The sequence below is a fragment of the Chionomys nivalis genome, chromosome 10, assembly GCF_950005125.1.
Source record: "Chionomys nivalis chromosome 10, mChiNiv1.1, whole genome shotgun sequence".
NCBI lineage: Eukaryota > Metazoa > Chordata > Mammalia > Rodentia > Cricetidae > Chionomys > Chionomys nivalis.
In genome coordinates, this window is record NC_080095.1 from 61,767,229 (window position 1) to 61,791,005 (window position 23,777).

Here is a 23,777-nt window from a genome sequence, read left to right on the forward strand (position 1 = left end):
ACCCAGAATGACCATTCTCTTAGTCTGAGTGGTTACTTACTGATCGGAAGGCTCTCCACAGAAACAGAAGGAAGACAAGCAGTCCAACGGTAAGCACACAGATCACCAATTCCATTGAAAATCCATTGGCACTGAACTCCGCTTTCATATCTTCAGGCATTGCTGCCGCAACCTTCCAAGACAAAGGAAGTTAGCCTATCAACAAAGACAGGTACAGGTGGCTGAGGTCAGCTCTAGGAATATGAAATGAGCTGCCATGTAGTACTAAGCAGAAAACCTCCGACCATGTTTTCTTACAACTTACAGAAGTGCTCGTACTGAGAGACAAGTGTGGTGTGAAACACAGTGGTTTTCAAACAGGAGCTATGAGGAGATTCCCAGAGTTTAAACTCCAGGAAGGAGCCGGGCGGTGGTGGCGCACGCCTTTAATCCCAGCACTTGGGAGGCTGAGGCAGGCGGATCTCTGTGAGTTCAAGTCCAGCCTGGTCTACAGGAGCTAGTTCCAGGACAGGAACCAAAACCACAGAGAAACCCTGTCTCAAAAAAACAAAAACAAAAACAAAAACAAAAAAAAAAAAAAGTAAACTCCAGGAAGGTTTCAAGGATAAGGCAGGGGCGGCACGCGCCTTTAATTCCAGAACTCGGGAGGCAGAGGTAGGTGGATCTTTTTGAGTTCAAGGCCAGTCTGGTCTATAGAGTGAGTTCCAAGACAGCTAGGACTGTTACACAGAGAATCCATGTCTTGAAAAAAAAAAATGTTGTGGCCGGGCGATGGTGGCGCACGCCCTTAATTCCAGCACTCGGGAGGCAGAGGCAGGCGGATCTCTGTGAGTTCGAGACCAGCCTGGTCTACAGAGCTAGTTCCAGGACAGGCTCCAAAGCCACAGAGAAACCCTGTCTCGAAAAACCAAAAAAAAAAAAAAAATGTTGTGGAATATATTAGTTTAAAATGTGTTACACTCATTTATACTGTGGAACATTTGTTTAATAATGCAAAGATGTGCTGCATTCTTTTATGTTGCATTTTTTTTTAACTCTGTAAAGCTGTGTTACTTTGCCTAAAACACCTGATTGGTCTATAAAGAGCTGAATAACCAATAGCTAGGCAGGAGAAAGGATAGGAGAGGCTGCCTGGCAGACAGAATAAATGGGAAAAATCTGGAGAAGAGTAAGCAAGAAAAGAAAGAAAGGAAGACACCAGGGGCCAGTCACCGATTAAGGACAGAAAGACACATAGAATAGAGAAAGGTAAGAAGTCCAGAGGCAAAATGTAGTTAAAGAGAAATGGGATGATTTAAGTTAGAAAAGCTGGCTAGAAACACGCCAAGCTAAGGCCGGGCATTCATAAGTAAGAATAAATCTCCATGTATTTTAGCTGGGAGCTGGGTGGCATGTCCCCAAAGAGAAAAAAAAAAAAAAAAAAACCTACAAAAGAATATCAATGACCTGGGTTGGGTACTTTTCACTGACTTATAAAGTTCATGTTTTAATCTATATGCATTGTGTTTGACAAAACATTTCCCTGCAGAGGAAAAACACAGATCTATTATTCACGGTCACATATGCCAGGCTAGCTGGCCTGGAAGTGTCTGGAGCCTCCTGCCTCCTCCTCTGCTAACCGAGAGGGACCAATGACAGATGCCTCTTCTCTGTCCAACTTTAATGTGGGTTCTGGGGACCTGAACTTAGGTTTCTTACCCACCGAACCATGTCTCCAATCCAACTACGGAAATTAGAAAATACTTCCAGGGGATGGTGAGATGGGTCAACAGTTAAGAGTACTACTGATGGTTCTTCCGGAGGACCCGAGTTCAGTTCCCAGCATCTAACAGGGTCCATAATTCCAGTCCCAGGGGATCTGACATGCTCGTGTGGCATCTTCAGGCACCGCAAACACATAGTACAGGGGCATATGTGCAGGAGCAAAACACCCAAGCACATAAAATAAAGGGTTTTTTTCCAATAAAAATAAAATGCTTTCAGATAAATTGAAAAAATACAACACAACAAAACTTATAAAATACAGCTAATCCAGTGCATAAAAGGGAAATTCATAGTTGTAAAAGCCTTTCTTAAAAAGATATTGGGCCAAGAAGATGGCTCAACAGGTAAGAACTTTGCCACCAAGACTGATGACCAAAGTTTGAACCCCAGAACCCACATGGTAGAAGGAAAAAAAAACAGATTCCTGGGTCTTGGATTTCCATGCACAAGCACACACACAAATGAATGAATGTAATTTTTAAGTTAAAAAAAAAACAATGCTATATACCATAGTAAAAGAAATAAAAAAAATGACATCAACAGATACTAAGAAAATATTTCACATAATCAAATGCCCTCTGATAATAATCAAGAGACTCTGCAAACTAGGGTGACATTTCTCAATCTGACAAACAGCACCGGCACAAAACCCACAGCAACACCATCCTGAAGGTGTGGCGAGGGACTGTTGCCCTAAGATCAGCAAAACGCATCCACGTAGCCCACTGAAGCATGAAAAATCCTGCAAAGTTTACAAAATCTCTCCATGTGCCTCATTACCAGCCTTACCAAAACCAAGTGTTGGAAACCGTTCGGCGTGTTTTATGTGTCCACTGCATGAGCATACGCAGAAAAGCCAGAGGTTGACGTGGAGATGTCTTCCTTCTCCACCTTAATTTTTCTGAGACAGCAGGATCTCCTGCTGAACCTAGATTCTTGGCTAAATGGTGACCAGAGAGCCTGGGATTCCCCTACACACGTCCCCACCCAATGCTAGAGCTGGAGGGCACCGCCAGTCTAGCATTCACATTGCCTCTGAGGGTTCCAACTCTAGATCACACTTGCATAGCAAGGACTTAACACTGAGCCATCTCCCTGGGTCCTAACTGTTGATTTTAAGGGAGATGTGTGTGATCTGAAATTACGCCTCATCTACAGTATGCTTCCCATACCACAAATCCCATCTCAGTAACTTAGTGACACAGCCAGAGATTTAGGATTATTCTAGATTCTCCCCACATCGTATCCCTCTCCACAACTAATCAAGAAAGTCCTATTTAGGACCACCTTCTGTATCCTCACCACCTGTAGCACGAATTCTAATTCTAATATCTGACTTGAAGTCAGATATCAGGGCGTGAAAGCTGAAGGATCAGAGAAGCAGTGCAGCCAGATACTAGAGAGATCTTTTACCTAACAATGCTCAGACCAAAGGGGCGATGCTGTCCTCAGAGTTTCTCCTCAGACTGCATTCTCAGACTACAACTGTCTCCACCAACCCTCAGACTGCACTCAGCTCTTGTCTCCTCCCGCCGTATGTTCCTCTCTCCAGCCATATCACTCCTGTCTCCACCTCCCTAGTGCTGGGATTAAAGGCATGGGATCCCAAGTGCTGGGATCACCTTTGTCTAAACTGTTTCTCTTTTAGACAGAGTCAATGCCGAGTTTCCCAGGGTGGCCTTGAGGTAACAGAGATCACTCCGCAGGTCTCCAGAGTCCTGGGATTAAAGGTGTGTGCCACCACTCCCTGGTTTCTAGTGGCTTAGCTCTGCACGCTGGTTTTCAGGCAAAGGCAAGCTTTACTTAAAACACAAACAAGGTATCATTACAACCACTGTCATTTCTCCTTCCTGTTTTTTGGCCCCTGACATCTGACCTACATACTTTCAGGAAAATCTATCCTTTTTTCTAAGTCTAACCACTGAAAAGCCTTCGATGGCTCTCCTGCACCCTCCGGCAGTCCTTGGGTCCCACTTGTCCACAGAAGGCATCATTTCACATCATACACCCTTGGCTCACTCTATGCTCTGAGCAGCTGAGACTTGTGCACGCTGTTTGCACATCTCCTTAAGCTATGTGCTCAGCTTCTAAAAAGTCCTTCTCAACAATCTCTCCCTCCCCTTGTTTTTCATGTGTGCTTCTATAAGCAATCGGCTTCGACTTTGGATTAATTTTGTGTGTCCTCTCCCTAAAAAGACAACATGCTGACAAGGACCAAACTCTTAGTTCACTTAGAACCTCCATAGAGCGTTTGCATTCATGGGGGGGAGCGCCCACTGCACCTTGGCTATCGGATAAGCGAAGCATGAGCATGGCAAGACTCCTTTAAATTCACAGAGCAAGAGGATACTCAGAACTGGTTCATCAGAACAGCTGCTGTATTTAAATGGTCTTTTAAAAAATGCAATGCAGTTTTCAAAAACTGTGTGTGTTTTCCTAAACATGTCAACAACAACAAAAACCACTTACACTTAAAGAGCAAAACCTCCGCCACCTGCTTACAAAATAAGAGAAAAAAATAGATATATACTTTGGATCCTGAGTGTTCACTATCTCTAGAGTTTACAAGAACACATTTTACAGTAACAATAACAAAAAGGAAGAAGGCACACTACAATTAAAAGCATCTCAAAAGGGCATTATTCTTTACTGGGGAAAAATAATGAGGAATTAGAATTTTAGCTCTGGCCCCGGCTAGGTGTCCTCTTAGGTAAGAAGTTTCACCGCCAAGAAACTCCAGTTTCCGGCAGCTAGAAGAACCACGTGTAACTGACCCCTGTTCAAAATAAATAATGTTCAGGCAAACTGACTCCGGAATTGAGAACGGTGTGGGCCCCTCTGGAAGTTCCACGTTGCCTTCCGGATGCCCTAGCCCCTTTCCCCGCGGCGAGCAGCAGCCGAGCACAGGCCGGGCGAGCGCGCTGAGCTCCGGCTAGCTTCTCCCGCCGCAGACGCTCGGCCCCGCCGGGCCCACGGCTCCCAAGCCCAGGACTCACCCAGCGCAGCAGCTCCAGAAGCAGCCGCACGCACCCGGCGGCGGCCCCGGACCCCACCATCGCCGCGCCCACGGGCGGAGGCCTCGCAGCCGGCCCGCCGGCCAGCAGCAGGCCCGGGCGCAGTCGGCGGGGCGCTGGGAAGGCGAAGGGGCCGGCGGCCGGCCCGCACCACCGCGGGCCCCGCGGGGGGAGCCCGCCTCTCACCCCCGGTCTTGGTCTCGCCGGTGCGGTGGAGACGCCTCCTCTACCTCTACCTCTACCAACTCCGCGGACACGTCCGCGCTCGCACTTAAAGGGCCCAAGCTCCTCGCCTGGGCCTCCAAACCCTGAGTAAGGAGATACAGAGCACTAAGCCTGCGACTGCAAACGCAGCCGAGGCCTCGGGAGCGGTCCCGGGGTGAAAATACACCCTTCGTCCCAGCTCCCAACGCGCTCCTGTCCTCTCTTCTCAAGCACAAAACCAACACTGCGTTGCCGGGCAGAGAGACGCTGGCCTTCGTCACAATTCCGGCCAGAACGTTCGGTGGTGCACGAGCCGGCGCGCGTCAAGCCTTCCGCGTCGGCACTTCGGACTCTGGCTACCGAAGGCGTTCGGGTCAACTGTGTGTGCGCTCTGGTCAGAGTTTAACCTCTGCTGGGCAAGCCCGCTTCAGCCCTCCTCTACCCGGCCTTCAGGTTCACTCACCTGAGGTCACCTGGTGGGCACTAGCCGGGAGCCCCAGTCTTAAACCCCATTAGCGCCTCGGTACCTAAATCAAGCCCGTGTGGACTTCTGCCCAGCACGGGGCGCTCACGGAGAAAGGAACTAAATGCAGCAGCTTGCCCTCTAAATTTAGGGCTCTATTTTTAGGCATGGCATAAAATACTGAGAGAGACGATTTTAAGCATAAGGTTTAAAAGATAACCTGTCTCTAGTGTGTGTTTTCTTTACCAACACCTTCGTCTTATCCCAAACTTAAGGTGTCTTCAGTTAAGCAGTTCAGAGGAGCCCGAGAGAACTTGACACAGGAAATCATAAAACTTTTGTAAATTCCTGTAATAAAACCTTCTAGTGAAAACACCACTTTCATGCCACAAGCACTCACACAAAATCAGAAACATCCACGGTTACAGCCAGTGACTTAGGACCAAACTGAGGCCTACGTTGTCGAAACTCAAATTGTTCTTTGCCACATCACCCTAGGGAGTTGCAGAAACTGCGCTATCGGAGGTAGCCAAAGTTGCTCAACATTCCAGTTTTAAGTTAGTGCACAGCTTTCATACGTATCGGATTGGGTTGAAATTAGCTTATGTGAATACTGAAGAAGTGAGCTTAAAATTTATCTTTAAATTTCAAAGACCCTTAAAGCTTCAATTACAACACTGAATTAATTACTAAAAAAAAAATTCTTCAGTGCATCTGAGCATTTTTAATGGGCTCCAGAATCTTACTGGGATCTTAGGATTTGTAAATAGGAAAGAAAGAATTGCTCTGCTCAGCCTGTCTTCCCTGTGTTAATCGTGTGCCCCTTTCCAATCTGCAATAGTTACCATCCCAGAGGCTAAAAGCAGAAATGAAACAAGTGAAATTTTAGAACGAAGAAAAACCCAAGCATATCTACAGCAAAAATTTCTCCACGGCAAAAGCAGTAAACTTAACAGTCAGTGCACAATTTGAAATTAACTCCTGAATGCATCACCGTCAGAGACACTGACCTCCTCACGCAGACCTTCCCGCTCCATGTCTTAGGAGGTTCATGTTAAAACACCCCAACGTGGAAATACAGCTCTCCTGAACACTTCATATCCTTGAGAAAGAGTCCAGATCTTAATACCTTCTGCACTCCTGTTTCCACACACACAGTGTGATCCTGTTTGGACACTGAGACAGAGGGGTGCTATAGGTGGAGCTGTGACTACCAACCTGGAATCCAATTTCATGGACTTCAAAACTTACTGAAGATAACGTGTGCACACACATTTATGCCTGTAGATAGATATTTTCTTAAATATTATACATAACACACATTAAGATCCACAACTGGAAAGAAAAGCGCTAAGATTGCTAACTACTGAAACACTAAGGTTTTTATCCTACAGTCTACTCACTACCAGATGAAAGATATTCCAAGACTGTTCTTTGTAGACATGACATTTTATTATCTGATGAAGGACCTGCTTTCAAGGAAACGACAGCAAATGATATTAGTGCTCTTACCAGCCACGAAAGAGCATCCACTGACGCTAGCCATCGCTAACCAGAAGACCTAGTCCACAGCCTGAGAAACCGGTTTCCCTCATGAAGGCCCTATGTCAGAGCTGTGACTAGCTACTCCCACTGAGTTCAGCACTAGTGACACACGTAGAAGCACTCCTCTTTTGGAAGGAAGTCTGTCGGACACACTGCTATTCTCTGTAGGTATGATGTAAGAGCCGTTCTCAGAATCTATTGAATCAGGAGCTACCTGTTCGATAGGAGTGGCCCGTGGTCTTGTTTTTGACACCTATAAATGAAGCATTGTAGGGAGGAACAGAGGAATGTTAGAACTTCAAGGGGTTCCTCAGCTATGAAATGAAGTTGGTAAAAAGCTGTGTTGGCTGCTATCGCTCAAGTGGGACCAGGAAGTACATCTACACACCATCAGCCTGAAACACTAATTAACTGAAACAATCACCGCAACCAGGCAAGAAAATGTTCACTCAAACTTAACTGGAAAATTGCTCCCGTTTTTTGATTGCAGAAGCTTTCAGATCTGTGCTATGGGTGCCTCAAAGCCGTGCCAGATTGCTAGGTTCCAGGTCTGTTAGAGGCTCTTCAGAACATTTAATCCAATGATTGTGGGCTGCGGGCTCCAGAGAAGCCAAGCAGTTAAAATACATGCAAGCGGTTCTACAGTACAAGTCTACGTTCATCAGCCCGAGCATCGCCAGACTAGGGAGGTTTCTACTGCAATCTTTCAGCTTTCCGAGAGAATCCGGAATTGTTAAATGAACTCACATTTTAAACATTGACAACAGACTCGTGTGTATGTGTGTGTGTGTGTGTGTGTGTGTGTGTGTGTGTGTGTGTGTGCTCGCTGTGTTTTGTTACGGTTGTTTTCAGAACTGGGGAACTAAACCCAAGGCCTTGTGCAACCCAACAAGTTCTCTCCTCCACAGGGCTGCATCCCAAGCCCACATCGCCAGACAGGGTTTCTCTGTGCAGCTCTGGCTGCCCTGAGCTCTCTCTGTAGACCAGGCCGGCCTCAAACTCACAGAGATCCACCTGCCTCTGCCTCCAGAGTGCTGGGATTAAAGGCGTGCGTCACCACCTCCAGGTCCGACAATGACTTTAAATGTACAAGCCCACTTCACCAGGAGCCTATTAGCTAGTCTCAGCCTCTAACACTGAAGGTTTACTACTAAGACGCTTCTCCAAAGAATGTAACTTTCCAAGACCACAAAAAATTAAAATAGACTTAAATTCAATATTTTCATGTCTAAAGAATTTCAACTGAGACAGTTAAGGAAAATATATTTAACTACATTTACTAAGCCCACAAAAGTAAGCCTACTTCGTAGGTTTCATTAAATAAATATTTTATAGTGACTTAAATATCATGTTCTGATTAGTAAATTTTTTTTTTAAGTTCTTAATTTCTCTGGTATAATTTTCAGTGGAGGATATTTCTTTTTGTTTTTCAAGACAAGTTTTCTCTGTGTAGGCCTGGCTGCCCTGGATCTCAGTCTGTAAACCAGGCTGCCCTTGAACTAGAGATACACCTGACTCTGCCTCCCAAGTACTGGAATTAAAGGCATTTGTGCCACCACCACCCACCTGCAGAAGATTTCTTTTGTGCTTAAGTGGGACCCTGTTGAAGGGCTATATCTCACTTAGTAATAAGGTTTTTAAAGAAGTATTTATGTTTATTTTATGTGTATGGGTATTTTGCCTGCATATATGTATGTATGTGCACCTGAGTGTGTGTGCCTATGTCCCTGGTATCCAGAAGATGGTAAGGAATCCTCTGCAACTGGAGTCACAGATGATTGTAACCTGACATGTGGGTGCCAGCAACTGAACCCAACAAGTACCCTTAATCACTGAGCCTGCTCTCCAGGGCCCCCTCCCCTTTCTCAGATGGAGTTTCACTTTGTAGCCCAAGCTGAACTCCAACTGACAATCCTCTACTTCTCAAATGCTGGTACTGCAGATGTGTGAAACCAGATGTAGCAGACAGATTAGCAACAAAAGAGAATGTGAACAGAATTTGGAATTTTTGCTACAGTAAAGTTAAATACTACAGTGCTGGTTGGTTTAGTATTCTTATTACATTACTTCAAGATCACAACTGTCATTTGGTACTGACAATTTCCTCAAGACTCTTAACTCAGAATATTTCTAATTGACTTATTTAGTATAATTTTACCGACAAAACAAAATGAAAAAAAAAAACAAGAAAATCAATATATATATATATATATATATATATTATTTTTTTTTTAAATTCCTGCTGGTCAGTGGTAGTGAATGCCTTTATACCTAGAACTTGCGTGGCAGAGGCAGGTGGATCTCTGAGTTTGAAGCCATCCTGGTTAGTAGAGTGAGTTCCAGGACAGCCAGGTATACACAGAGAAACCCTTCCTCAAAAATAAATTTAAAAAAAATGAGTTTCTAACAACATCTACTAAGAAAACCTTTATCTGAGAGGAACTCACGTAAGATTTCATGGAAAGGGAGGTTTGTAGAGGGAAGAGTCTCTCGAGCACATAAGTCATTCCTATATTCGGTAAAAACAAAAATACTGCAAAAGATTTAAAAGTCCATGGGGCAGGTGACATGGCTCATCAGGTAAAGGAGCTTGCCGCCAAGCCTAGTGGTTTGATCCCTAAGACCCACACGGGGGGAATGAGAAACAGACTCCAACAAATTGTCTTCTGACCTCCACATGTGTATCGTGGCGCTCTCTCTCTCTCTCTCTCTCTCTCTCTCTCTCTCTCACTCACACACACACACACACAAAGATAACACATTAAATAAATATAAATAAAAATTTTAAATCTGACTCACCCTTTCTATAAGAATTTTGATTGTTGAAAAAGCAGAATTCATGAAGCCAAAGACATCGATTTGAAATAAATACTTCAGAATCTGAAACTCTGCATCATGTTCTGTTGGTTTAGAAATAAAACATATCACCATGTCATTTCCGAATCTACTTTCTTCTTCAGTCGATGAACCGGAATAGATAACCATTTCTTACCTTGTTGAGAAACCAGCTGACTAACAAGCAAGGCACCTTCCACAGAGTCATCAGTGTTCGCCACAGCAGGCCCTTCAGGGTTCTCCCAGGATTCTGAATCTTCCTCGTTCCTTTTTGAAGATGAGCTTTTGGAATGTGTTCCTTCATGGACACTCACAGGTAACTCTACTTCAGAGGCCATATCTACAAATACATAGAAGGAAACATCTTTTCTAAAATCCTTGCTTCGTCATTGGCACCTTTTATTTTCTGGAAAGTTATTGTTTGAAACAACGCGGTCAGTATGACACGACACCAGAGAAAATGCACAAAACATCAGCTGTGGCTCGTACCAGTTCTCAAAGTAGTGTGGAGAAAATGCACAAAACATCAGCTGTGGCTCGTAACAAGTTCTCAAAGTAGTGTGGAGAAAATGCACAAAACATCAGCTATGGCTTGTACCAGTTCTCAAAGTAGTGTGGAGAAAATGCACAAAACATTAGCTGTGGCTTGTACCAGTTCTCAAAGTAGTGTGGAGAAAATGCACAAAACATCAGCTGTGGCTTGTACCAGTTCTCAAAGTAGTGTGGCAAACTGACCACAAGTTTTTGGCTTAAGTAATAGAATTTGTTCTGTTAGACTTTCTGGAGTCAAAATCTTAAAGCCGCTGGGCGGTGGTGGTGCACGCCTTTAATCCCAGCACTTGGGAGGCAGAGGCAGGCAGATCTCTGTGAGTTCGAGGCCAGCCTGGTCTACAAGAGCTAGTTCCAGGACAGGAACCAAAAAGCTACGGAGAAACCCTGTCTCGAAAAATAAAAAAATAATAATAAAAAAAAGTTTAGTTCCTTGGGCTGATCAAGATGGCTCAGGGGGTAAAGGTCATTGCAGCAAAGTTTGACAACCTGAGTTCAAGCTCCAGGAGACACACAGTGCAGAGAGAGAACCGATCTTGTTGAGAGACGACCGCTCAGCAGCTAAGATCGTTAGCCTTCTCTTCCAAAGGACCCAGGGTTCAATTCCCAGCACCCACACGGTAGCTCACAACTGTCTATACCTCCTGTTCCAGGGGACCTGACACTCTTACACAGACATGCATGCAAGCCAAACGCTGGTCATCATAAATTACAAATAAGTAGGTTTATTTAAAAAGAGAGAGAGAGAACTAACTCTACAATTGTTCTCTGATCATCACAGATGAACCATGACATATGCATACAAACACAGACACACATACACATAAATAAAAACACACATTTTTAAAGTAAATAAATAATTTTTTAAAAAGATTTCATTCCTGGGGCTGGGGAGATGGCTCACTTGCTGCATTTTCAGAGGACCCAGGTTCAATTCCCAGCACCCATATAATGGCTTACAGCCATGTGTAACTCCGATTTCAGGGGATCCAATGCTGGTTTCTGGTGGTACACAAACATACCTACAGGCAAAAGACTCACATAAATAAAATAATAAAATTAATTAAAGAAAAAGATTTCTGCCAGGCATGGTGGTACATGTCTTTGATCCCCATACTAGGGAGGCAGAGGCAGGTGAATCTCTGAGTTTGAGGCCACCCTAGTTTACAGAACAAGTTCCTGGTCAGCAAAGACAACACAGAGAAACCCTATCTCAAAAATAAAACAACAAAACGGTTTCATTCCTGTTAGAAACATGCACCCAAAAAGATATAATATGCAGACATCACTCAGTGAAACAGATTTTGCTTATTTTATCTGTTAGATAACCAGGGAGTCTGAATGGCCAAAATTATTTGCAGTGTCTACAGGATGCTAATATTGGCAGCTAATTCTATCTAATAAATAGAATAGTTACAACAAGAAAACTCATACTAGAGTCTACAGTAATTGATTTCAAGTTCCAAAACTGAGCCCACTAGATCATGTGTATGTAATAATAGTCACGATTAAATATAAAATCCACAATCACTCAAGATTTTTTATTGTGTGCATGTGTGTGTGAATGTATGTGTGCCACAGCATGTGTGTGGAGGTCAGGGGCCTTTTGCAAAAGTCAATACTTTGCTTGTACCTTCTGAGATCTGGAGATCAAACATTTACACAGAAAAACGGCGGCAACACTAAGTTATTTAGGAAGGAGTTTGAAAATGATAAGGTGCCGATCAAATGTTGCACATTGCTGTTCTTTATGTCCTTTCGGGGATGCATTAAATTCAAATTTTGTCCATGGTTGTCCCTTTAATCCCACATCCATTCCACTCCATTAGCATATATCATACCATAATACATAGTTGAGGGAACATATTAAAAAAAATGTGTATGTGGCCCACAGAACAAACTACACAGGGCTCATAGGGGCTCACAGAGACTGAAGCAACAATCACGGACCCTGCATAGGTCTGACCTAGGTCCTCCGGATGTACGTCATGACTATAGGATGGTGTTCTCATAGGACTCCTAACAGTAGGAGTGTGTATGGAGGTGTCTCTGAGTCATTTGCCTGCATTTGGGACCCCTTTCCCACTACTGGGTCACTTCATTCAGCCTTGATAGGAGGGTTTGTATGTGGTCTTATTGTAACTTGTTATGCCATGTTTAGTTGACACCCCTGAGAGGCCTGCTCTTATGGGTTTTTTTTTTTAAGGGAAATGGAGGAGGAGTGGATCTGTGGGAGAGGGGAGGTAGAGGCGGGAAACTGGAATGAGTGGAGGGAGGGGAAACTATAGCTAGAATGCACTGTATGAGAGAAAAATGGATGAATGTGTATGTATTTGGGTATGTGTGAGTGTGTGCAGGTAGAGGCCTGAGTGGACATCTTTCATCTGCCTCAGTTTCTCTGTACGTTATTTACTGAAGCAGGTCTCTCACTGAATGGAGCTCCCCGGTCCCAGCTAGTCTAGCTCATCAACTTGCCCCTGTAATCCTCTGCCTTCTGGGTGCTGAGCATACAAGCAGCCACTATGCCTGCCCTGCTCTTCATGTTTGGGGAGAATACAAATTCATCCTCACGCTTATACAGCAGGTGTTTAGTCCACTGAGCCATCTCCACAGGGCAAACATGAACCTTTTTATCTGATTGGTACTTATGAAAATTAACCATTTGGCCGGGTGATGGTGCACCCTTTAATCCCAGCATTCGGGAGGCAGAGGCAGGCAGATCTCTGTGAGTTCGAGACCAGCCTGGTCTACAGAGCAAGTTCCAGGACAGGCTCCAAAGCCACAGAGAAACCCTGTCTCGAAAAACAAAATAAATAAATAAATAAATAAATAAATAAATAAATAAATAAATAAAAGAAAATTAACCATTTGGGGCTGGAGAGATGACTCAACGGTTAAGAGCACTGACTGCTCTTCCAGAGGTCCTGAGTTCAATTCCCAGCAACCACATGGTGGCTCACGAGCATCCGTAGTGAAATCTGGTGCCTTCTTCTGGCCTGAAGGCACACATGCAGGCAGAACACTGACATAATAAATAAATAAAAGTCTTTTTAAAATCATCTTAACGAATATAAATGTTTTCACACTAACCTGACAGGCTATATGTGTCCTCCAGCATCATGGGCTCTTCCACGCTCTCAGAGGCAGAATTTTCAGTGGGGAGCTTTTCAGTTTTGTCACTTTCAGAGATATTATCCTGATCCAGCATCTGTGTGGAGAATGGTAATTCTGTGTCCTCTGGCAGACTCTGGAAGCTCCAAGGGTTATAGAAGAACTTCTTCAGATACTGCATAGAATCGGAACCATCATCTGTCTTCTCCAAGGCGCTTTCCTTACCTGTCTGATCTTCTGTTTCCACAACAGTTATCATTCTGCTTTCTTGTTCCTTTCCGGGGTCAAAATCATTTGCTATAGGATGTTTGTGGTTCTCAGCCTCACCATCTTCCTGTTTCCCATTGTCTGAAATACTTTTGTCTTCATCGGCATATGCAAAGCCGAGAATACCAAAACCAAAGTCAAACCAATTTGGACTGGGAATTGAGCTGTCATTGATGACCTTATCTTCCTTGTCTGCTGACACTTCTCTGTATGGAGCTGAGGCTTCTTCACCAGCTGAAACAGAATTGGGAACATCTTGTAATGGTGGATTTTGTTCTTTGGACAATAACTCAAGTCCTGTGTCCTCCTCTCCAAAACATGGAGCTGGGGCTTCTTCATCAGCTGAAACAGAATTGGGAACATCTTGTAATGGTGGATTGTGTTCTTTGGACAATAACTCAAGTCCTGTGTCCTCCTCTCCAAAACCTAAATAACTTGTAAACCCACCACCAAACCAGCCCGTGGCTTGAGGCTTGAGAGTGTTCTCTGACTCAGACACTAGCTCATACTGTTCCTCTGGGAATGGACTGAATTCTGGTGTCTCTGAATCAAACTGGGCTTCTGGATCTTGCTCAGGCTCCACTTGGGGTTCACCATTGTTTAGTTTCTCTGGGTCATTCTCCTCCTCCACTGTTAATTCTCTAGTTTGAGATGAGCTTTCTTGGGTGGGTTCAGAATCTGCTTTAAAAGTCTGCTCTTCAGCTTCTTCTCTCCCCAGTCCAAACCGTCCTTGCATTTCAGGCAAGTCATGGTCCATGCTGGAAGTGTAACCCTGCTCCCCACTGACCGCACTTCCAGCCTCTTTCAAGTCCTTATGTTCATTGGAAATCTTGAACTCTTCACGGGTTTCTGATGCTGAAATTTGGTCTTCAAACAAAGTCCCTTCAGAAGCTGCATAAAAGTCGAGTTCTGGCTGAAAATCACTTTCATATATATTATAGTTTTGGTCTTCATATTCTTCATATGGGTACATATTTCCATCACCATCACTGTTCAACTCACTATGCTCACTTCCAAATATGTAGCCTTCCCCAAGAAGACAAAGAAAGTCAGATTCCTAAAAGAAAAAAAAAAGTCATAAATACCTCTCCCTAAACATTTTGAGATAGCAGACTGTAGCCAGGTGTGTTGTTTCACGCCTATAATCCCAGCACTGAGGTGGCAGAGACAGGCAGACCTCTAGACTGAGGCCAGCCTGGTCTGCAGAGAGGTTTCCAGGATAGCCAGGGCTACACAGAGAAACCCTATCTTGAAAAAAAAAAAAAAGCAAAACAAACCAAAACAAAAATCATACAAGAGCACTTATTGCTCTACAGAGGACCCGAGCTCAGTTTTCAGCACCTACAACAGGTGACTCTCACTCCCTGCCTCTAAACGCCAGTTCAGGGAATCTAATACCCTCTTCTTGCCTTCCTGGGCATCTGTATACATGTGGCATACATTCACACAAACAAATAAAAATAAATGTTTTGTTTAAAAATAAAACTATTTCAGGGGCTGGAGAGATGGCTCAGAGGTTAAGAGCACTGTCTGCTCTTCCAAAGGTCCTGAGTTCAATTCCCAGCAACCACACGGTGGCTCACAACCATCTGTAATGGGGTCTGGTGCCCTCTTCTGGCCTGCAGGCATACACACAACACAGACAGAATATTGTATACATAATAAATAAATATTTTTTTAAAAAATCTATTTCAAAAATAAAATAAAGTAAAAGGATGACTATGATTTTCCCAAAAATATACAACTACCTTAACCCCAGAGTAAAACCTAGAATCAGGTCTCTGAATCTCAAATACATGTATCACAACTGATTTCCAAGAACTAATGATATAAACTTAAATGAGAACTCTTACAGTATGCTTTATTTGTTATCAAACAGCTGAAAAGCATAGATTATTAATGCTTTGAGTATATTCCACAAATAAGTTCTGGTGAGAAGGCATACACACGGAGTAGCTACAAAATCCGGCGCCTTGTAAGAGTGTGCTAAGTGAATGCACACATTTGTGCAGTGATTTCAGGGCACGGGCTATATAACTTAAATGTGTTTCCTCAAAAGCATATACAGCGGGCGGTGGTGGCGCACGCCTTTAATCCCAGCACTTGGGAGGCAGAGGCAGGCGGATATCTGTGAGTTCGAGACCAGCCTGGTATACAAGAGCTAGTTCCAGGACAGGCTCCAAAACCACAGAGAAACCCTGTCTCGAAAAACCAAAAAAAAAAAAAAAAAAAAAAAAGCATATACAGGAAACTTAATGGAAACATCATAAGAGATGGCCCCTTGTCGTTAGTGATTAGGCCACGAGGGCAATGTGAATGGGTAAAAAAAAGCTGTTATCACTGTCACTGGAGTGGGCGCATCATCCCAGGAGTGCTTCTTTATCAGGGGTGGGCTCAGCCCCTGCTCTGTCATGCTTTCGCTCGCTCACTCTCTTTCTTGCTACCATCGGCTCTCACATTTGGATTGTTCAGCAAGTAAAGGTGCCTGATCATCAAACCCACATAGTAGAAGGACAGAACCAACTCCAGCAAGTTGACCTCTAACCTCCACACATGGACTGTGGCACAAGGACACACACATGCACACAAACACACACACACACCCCCGCACACATATGACTAACATTGAGCACAAGTATACCATGATGTCCATGCAGAGGTCAAAGGGCAAATTTGTAGAGCTGATTGTCTCCATACACTTTCACATGGGACCCAGGGGTCAACTCAGGTCATCAGGCTTTGTGGCAAAGCTCCTTCACTGGCTCAGTCATCTTATGACTGGCTCCATTTATTTAATTGCATGCTAATTATAACATCCCCCCAATCTATATAGAGTGATAAATGTCTCACAAAAATGCACATAAATGACTGCACCGAATCTGCTGAGTTTAGACAAATCCACTGACTTAGCATCACTAGAATGTAGGCGGAGGCTGCTTGTTTCTTTCTTGGGACGCCCAGACCCAAAATGATCACACAGAAACTATATTCTGCTTGGCCTATTAGCCCAGGACTTTGGTTAACTAACTCTTACATCTTAAATTAACCCATTTCTATTATTCTGCATTTTACCACGAGGCTTGTGGTTTACCGGTAAGGTTCTGGGGTTTCTTTCTCCTTTGGCAGTTACATGGCGTCTCTTGGACTCCACCTATTCTCTCTATATATTTCTGTTCGGATTTACCACCTGTTTTTATTCTGTCCTGCCATAGGCCCAAAGCAGCTTCTTTACTAACCAATGGTAATAAAGCATATTCACAGCATACAGAAAGGAATCCCACATCACTGGAGTCTAGGAAAATACTCCAAAAGTTTCTTGAGAAGCACTAACGATTTAAGCCGGCACCTACAGGGTAAGAAGAACCCAGCTAGAAGAAAGCAGTGTGGTGTGTTCTACCCAGAGAGAGTCCCTTCAAGTGTCTGGGCTAAGAAAGAGTTGACACATTCTAAGAACAACCCAAAAGCCAGTCTATCCAGGGGTATGTGTGGCTTATGGGAGGAGGGGGGCATAAGACAGAAACAGGGCACAATCAAGATCTGTGAGGCCAGGGATGGAGTCTGAGCTATATGCCAGGGCCAGTGGAAAGCCATAGAAGGTATTTAAGGAGAGGAATGACATGACCTGATCATTTGCTTTTGTTTTCACAAGATCCATTGCTTTTTGAAGAATGAACAGGAAAGGAGCAAAATAGAGTCAAGCAGTTAGAAGGCTACTGTATTCGGGTCAAGAAGTGATGATGCCTGGCCAGTGAAATGGTTCGGTGAATAAAGGCAATTACTGTGCAGCCTGAGGATGTCAGTCCCATCCTGGAAGTCCATTTAAGTACTGAAGGTGAGAACTTACTCCTCAAAGTTGTCCTCAGACCTCCACAGGTGCTCCATGGCAATGACTCTTCCCCTTATTATGCACACTAAGCACAATAATAATAAAATTGTGACAGAGAGAGACAACGATGCCTTGGAAGAGGTCTACAAGAGTGGACATACAGAGAAGAGAATGTGCTACAATACAGCAGAGATAGAAGTGACAGGGCCAAGTATCCGACAGGAAGTAGACAGCTAATCCCAGCGCCAACAAAAGACAGTGTGGAAGCAAACAGTCTTATTTCGCCATGTCCTTACTTGTGGTAAAACCTGGAATCTGAGTTAGACTGGCAAGTCAAATCCATGTATTGAAATATCGTTTTGTGATTTCTTTTGTTTTTTTAATTACATATTTTATTTAGAGTATGCTGTGTCTCTCCAGAATTCACTTTTCTAAGCATTGTACTCTATTGCCTGTTAATTGCTCAGAAAGCAAAGTCTTTAACTGTGCTGTTTTATCTAATTATATTCATATACCCAAACCATGCCAAGAACAAGTTCTTTTTTTTATTTTACAATTAGTAGTATTAGTATTAGTAGAAAAACAAATAATACTAATACTAATACTACTAATTATAATTGTTTACAGTCACTAAAGAAGGCACACAACCAATGACATTAATTCCAAGAAAGCCATTTTTCCAGGAAACTTTTGAATCAGTTAATATCTGAGAATGAGTTTACTCACCTTAGTTGGCATCTCGACTTCTTCAGATATGAACACCTCTTCAATCTGGACTGCATCTCTGGGGAAAAATCCAAAGTCCTTTCCTTTCTATCAAAATGGAGAGCAAAGTTATAAAGGAGAAGTGATTGAAGCAGTCATGACTACTGAGCCTCAGTTCTCCTTGTGACCTTGACTTTTAGTACATAAAATCACAAATCATTAATTGGCTCTCAAATGCCATCTAAAAATCACGAGTGGGGGCTGGGGATGTAATTGGTGGAGGAGTACTTTCTCAGCGTGCTCAGGGCCCTGGATTCAAGTCTCAGTGCCAAACAAACAGTAACAACAAAGAGAACACGAGCGAGGCCTTAGCTTTCTGCTATTGGACAGAGTAATACTAAGGGCACAATGACCCACACTGAAAATCCCCCGTGGAAACTGGACTATATATTCCTACTATTCTCGCTCTCTCTCCATTCTTTTATTTTTAAGATTTATATATCTTTATTTTATATGTATGGATGTTTTGCTTGGAGTGCCTGTGGGAATCAGAAGAGGCCATCAGATCCCCCAGAACTGGAGTTATAGACAGTAGTAAGCTGCCATGTGGATACTGGGAACCAAACACAGGTCCTCTGGAAATATAGCAAGTGGTCTTGACCGCTGGCCATTGTTCCAGCCCAGCCCCTCCCTTATTTCCTAAGGACCTTCTTCTCTCAGGTTCTGCAGATTTACACTTTTTTTATCTGAGATATCAAAAAGTCACAATTCAGGTGACAGCTAAGGAAGACTCCGGAGGATGTGACAAAGTTGGAGTTTTCTATGTGTTACATTCAAAAAAGGATTTAAATGCCACAAATGTATCTATCAAGGTAGTTAAGGTCTGTGTGTCCCCGAGGAAGGATGCAGTTCCTTTTAGCTCCTTTTGACTATTCTGGGCTAGCCTGGTAACAGAGTCTTTTGACCCAGTTCAAGCACATGTAGGATGTCCTCCAAGAGTGAAGTCATCACTCAGCCACTCGCAGCTCTTACGCCTGTTAAGGTTTCACAGATATTTTTCTGTCTTCTGATTGATCTAACACCATCACACATTAAACATGACTCTGCTAGCTCTCGTTAGTTACAATACATAGTAAGAGCAATAGGTATCCCACAGTACATAGACTGTTTGGAAACAGCCTAGGAGTCCACAGTATGAGTCCTTAATGGTTGCAAGCCTGACTTCCATCTCTATTTGTGTTAGCAAAAAGGCAGAGAAGCGCCGGGCGATGGTGGCGCACGCCTTTAATCCCAGCACTCGGGAGGCAGAGGCAGGCGGATCTCTGTGAGTTCGAGACCAGCCTGGTCTACAGAGCTAGTTCCACGACAGGCTCCAAAGCCACAGAGAAACCCTGTCTTGAAAAACCAAAAAAAAAAAAAAAAAAAAAAAAAAGGCAGAGAAGCAATTAGACTAAACATTTAATGTACCAAACTAAAAGCAACTGAGACTTCACTCAGACTTTTACCCATTAAACACTGTTTTATGTAGAATTATCCTTTTCATATTTAGTAAACAAACAAAAAAGATTGTTCTCTTGGCCTCTTATGACTTATACTATGTCATTTTCTTATACCTGCATCAGATTTCTGTGATGCATTGAAAACACACAAACGGGTATTTTAAAGCCATTCTAAGCAGTAAAGAGTCCCAGAAGCTGCAGACCAGGGCAAATCTGGCCAGTGGCAAAGGTAAGGTTTGGTTAAACATCCCCTGGTGGGAAGAGGAAAGTTTCAGATACAGTCTGTGCCTTCAGACAGGTATGGTGTTGCACACCAGCAACATCGACACTCGGGAGGATCTGGTATTCAGGCTCAGCTACACTGGGAGTTTATGGACGGCCTGGCCTATATGAAACTCATTGCTCATTCAGACAGGGAGCACAGAGACTGCACTGGGGAAGAACCTGATATATACACAATATGGGAGCCCTGTGGGACTCTATCAGACCAGTCACGTCTGGTGAGCTTGGAAGAAGACTCATCTATCATAGCATGCCGTTATTACAAAAAAGCATAATACATAGCAGAGATACAAATCTTTTCAATCAAAAACATTCATTATTATCCTTAGAGATAGTTTAGGCTGCATTTAGTTTGGCAAAATAAAAGGTCTCGCAGTTATTCTTTTATTGTCCATAAAAAATATATATACCTTTCTTCCCTAGAGTATCACCCTTTCTGTTGACCTCTCCAATACACTTCAGCCCTCACTCTTCAGATAGACATGCTTTGAAATCTGATCAATTAACATCTCAGTCTTTCTCAAACTTGGTCACTGACAGCACAGAGAGATGGTTGTGGTGGCCATTATATCTGTTAGTACTCCTAAAGGCTTTCTAAATAAATATGAATTCTAGGCTTAAAACAATCTATGTTATGTAAAGATAATTTTGAAGTACTGTTTTATTCCTTCATTTCAAGCTGCCTACCCAAAAACTTCTTTTTATAGAAATTTTAGAGCCATCGCTAAATGTGATTTTTTTTTTTTTTTTTTTTTTTTTTTTTTTGAGCCCTGGCTGGTCTGGAACTTGCTATGTTGATCAGACTGGCCTTGTACCGAGTACTTGGATTAAAGGGGTGCATGTAATCATATTTTGTTTGTTTGTTTGCTTAAGTATGATGAGGGTTTTAATATTTATATAGTGATAAGAGTTCCTTTATAGACTAACAGGGAGTATCCTTGTGCAAGTTGGCCATTTATTCCACATTCAGTTCTTAAAACTAGATACTTACGCTGCCTGCCCACAGATCTTCTCTCTCTCCTGCAAGTTTAACATAAACAGATATCTCTTCGCCCTCAGTAAAGTTCAGGTACCGACAGTCAGGTCCTGTGTGATCTGTCAGGGCTACGACTCTGCTGATTAAGGCTGCATAGGCACATAGAGAAAAGCACACACTTTAAAAATGTTACTGCCTCTCATTTACTTATTTGTAGACAAGGTCTTGTTATGTATCCTATACTAGCCTCAAGCTTAAAAATCTTTCTGCTTCAGCTTCTCCCAGGTGCTGAGATTATAGATATATACACCATGCTTGACTCCTCCCAGCGCCTTCAATCTATCCTTTAAGGCTTTTCTTTTATCTTTTCTTTTCTTTTCTTTTCTTTTTTTTTTTTTTGAGGCAGGGCTTCTCTGTGTAACAGTCCTGGCTGTTCTGGAACTAGCTCTTGTAAACCAAGCTGGCCTCGAACTCACAGAGATCCACCTGCCTCTGCCTTCCCAGTGTTGGGATAAAAAGCATGCGCTACCACCACCTGGCCATCCCTTATGTGTTGAAATGATAGCTGGGCCTGATAGTTCACACTTGTAATCCCAACACTCATGAAGCTGAGGTAGGAGGATTTCAAGAATTTAGGCTATGTCTTAGTAAGGGTTTCTATTGCCGTGGAGAGACAAGATGACCACAGCAACTCTTATAAGGAAAACATTTAACTGTGGTGACTCATTTACAGTTTCAGAGGTTCAGCCCATGTGTGCAGGCAGACACAATGCTGGCTATATCTTTTTTTTTTTTTTTTTTTTTTTTTTTTTTTTTTTTTAACAATGCTGCTCTAACGAGGCATAGAGGTGCAGTTTTTTTTTTATATTTATTTTATTTATTTGTTATGTATACAATATTCCGTCTCTGTGTATGCCTGCAGGCCGGAAGAGGGCACCAGACCTCTCTACAGATGGTTGTGAGCCACCATGTGGTTGCTGGGAGTTGAACTCAGGACCTTTGGAAGAGCAGGCAATGCTCTTAACCACTGAGCCATCTCTACAGCCCCTGCTGGCTATATCTTGATCAAAGGCAACAGGAAGTGTCTGTGCCACTCGGTGGTACCTTGAGCATAGGAAACCTCAAAGCCTGCCCCCACAGTCACACACTTCTCCAGGAAGGTCATACCTACTCCAACAAAGCCACAATAGTGCCACTCCCTATGAGCTTCTGGGGCCAATACATTCAGACTACCACAGGCTATTTCTATAATAAGAGTAGTAGTAGTAACAATAATAATAATTAAGTTTGAAATACTAATCTCAAAAACCAAAATAAACTTTTCACTACACACAGATTCAAGCCCAGATTTTTTTGGCACAGTATTAAAGATTATTTACAATAATCCCACTTACTCATTTTTTTATTTAAATTACATTTGCGTGTGAGCGCATGTGTGTGCATGTGAGCGTGTACATGTATAGTGCATGTGTAGAGGCCAGAGCACAACTTTTGGGAGTCAGTTCACTTCTGGTATCCTGTGGGTCCCGGCTGTCAATAAACTCAGGCTGTCAGAATTGGCAGCAAGCGCCTCTACCCACTGAATATCTCACAGGCTCTCCCTTCCTTATTGTGTTTTATGTCTTAAAGATGTCTATATTTCATTTTATGTGTTTGAGTGTTTTGCTTGCATGATTGTATATGCACCATATGTGTGCCTGGTGTTCACAAAGGCCAAAGAGGGAACTAGATCCACTGGAATTGGATCTATGGATGGTTATGAGCAGTCATGTAGGTGCGGGGAACCAAACCCAGATCCTCTGCAGGAGCAGTAGGCCCTCATAACTACAGATCCATCTCTGAAGCCCGTGCCCTTCCCTATTTTAAGCAACCTCTCTTGTTCCTGTCCACAGACTCCAGCTTGCAAATATGTTGTTCTCAGAGGGAGTCACCATTGTTCTTCAGTGTGCAGGATGCTGACTTTCTTTCTGCTGTCTACATGTCCAGCCATTACATTTTCATTCTGTTAAATCCTAGGTGCATATCTATAAGGCAAACAAGCCCATTTCATTCTAAAAGTGAATGTTTAGCTAAGGCTTAGGGGGCTGATCATAGAGCTATGGTTGGCTGGATCTGCCCTGAGAGTTTTTTTAACTGCAACATCACCTTCCTTATCCTAAGTATCTATCTTCCCTCAGTTCAGAAAAAACCCCACCTCTCTTCTTGCTTAGCTCTAATCTTGCTTCCTATCTGAGTCTGAACTCCAGCATTACCTGCCGTCCTCACAATTTTATGGCACCATTGTGTCACCTTGATCTGTTGTGCCATTATTAAATAAAATTAATATTTCTACAGAGGAAGAAATGGCTTATATTTCACTTTTTTTTTCTTTTCTTTTTTTTTTTTTTTTTTTTTTTAGTTTTTCGAGACAGGGTTTCTCTGTGGCTTTGGAGCCTGTCCTGGAACTAGCTCTGTAGACCAGGCTGGTCTCGAACTCACAGAGATCCACCTGTCTCTGCCTCCCGAGTGCTGGGATTAAAGGCGTGCGCCACCATCACCCGGCTTATATTTCACTTTATTTCCTTTTAAAACATTGCATTAAAGCACATCCCCCAGAGACACGGGAGGCCCTCAGTGACTCTGAGTTAATCACGTATGCTTGATTCAGCCCTCCAGTGTCTAGGGTAACATACGCATCATATAACTATTATGGTGCTAACGTGTAAAATTTAAAAACATACTGATTAAGTCCTTCAAT

General features: G+C 43.1%; 1 protein-coding gene across 9 annotated transcripts in view; it reads right to left on the reverse strand.

Moving 5' to 3' along the window:
* Window positions 1-23,777, reverse strand: part of Mia2 (MIA SH3 domain ER export factor 2) — a 70,057-nt gene that overhangs the window by 43,787 nt on the left and 2,493 nt on the right. For 3 of the 9 annotated variants that reach the window (XM_057782198.1, XM_057782196.1, XM_057782194.1), the window contains exons 1-2: window positions 4,761-5,194; window positions 41-172 (exon numbers count right to left, since the gene is read on the reverse strand). In XM_057782198.1, the coding sequence (XP_057638181.1) occupies window positions 41-172; window positions 4,761-4,820 (192 nt within the window). In that variant the 5' untranslated portion in view covers window positions 4,821-5,194. Of the gene's footprint in view, window positions 1-40; window positions 173-4,760; window positions 5,196-5,445; window positions 5,467-6,455; window positions 6,581-9,789; window positions 9,891-9,982; window positions 10,166-13,464; window positions 14,810-18,304; window positions 18,392-21,055; window positions 21,190-23,777 lie in introns of those variants that run through there. The other 6 variants (XM_057782200.1, XM_057782195.1, XM_057782202.1 and 3 more) reach the window with 4 other exon arrangements.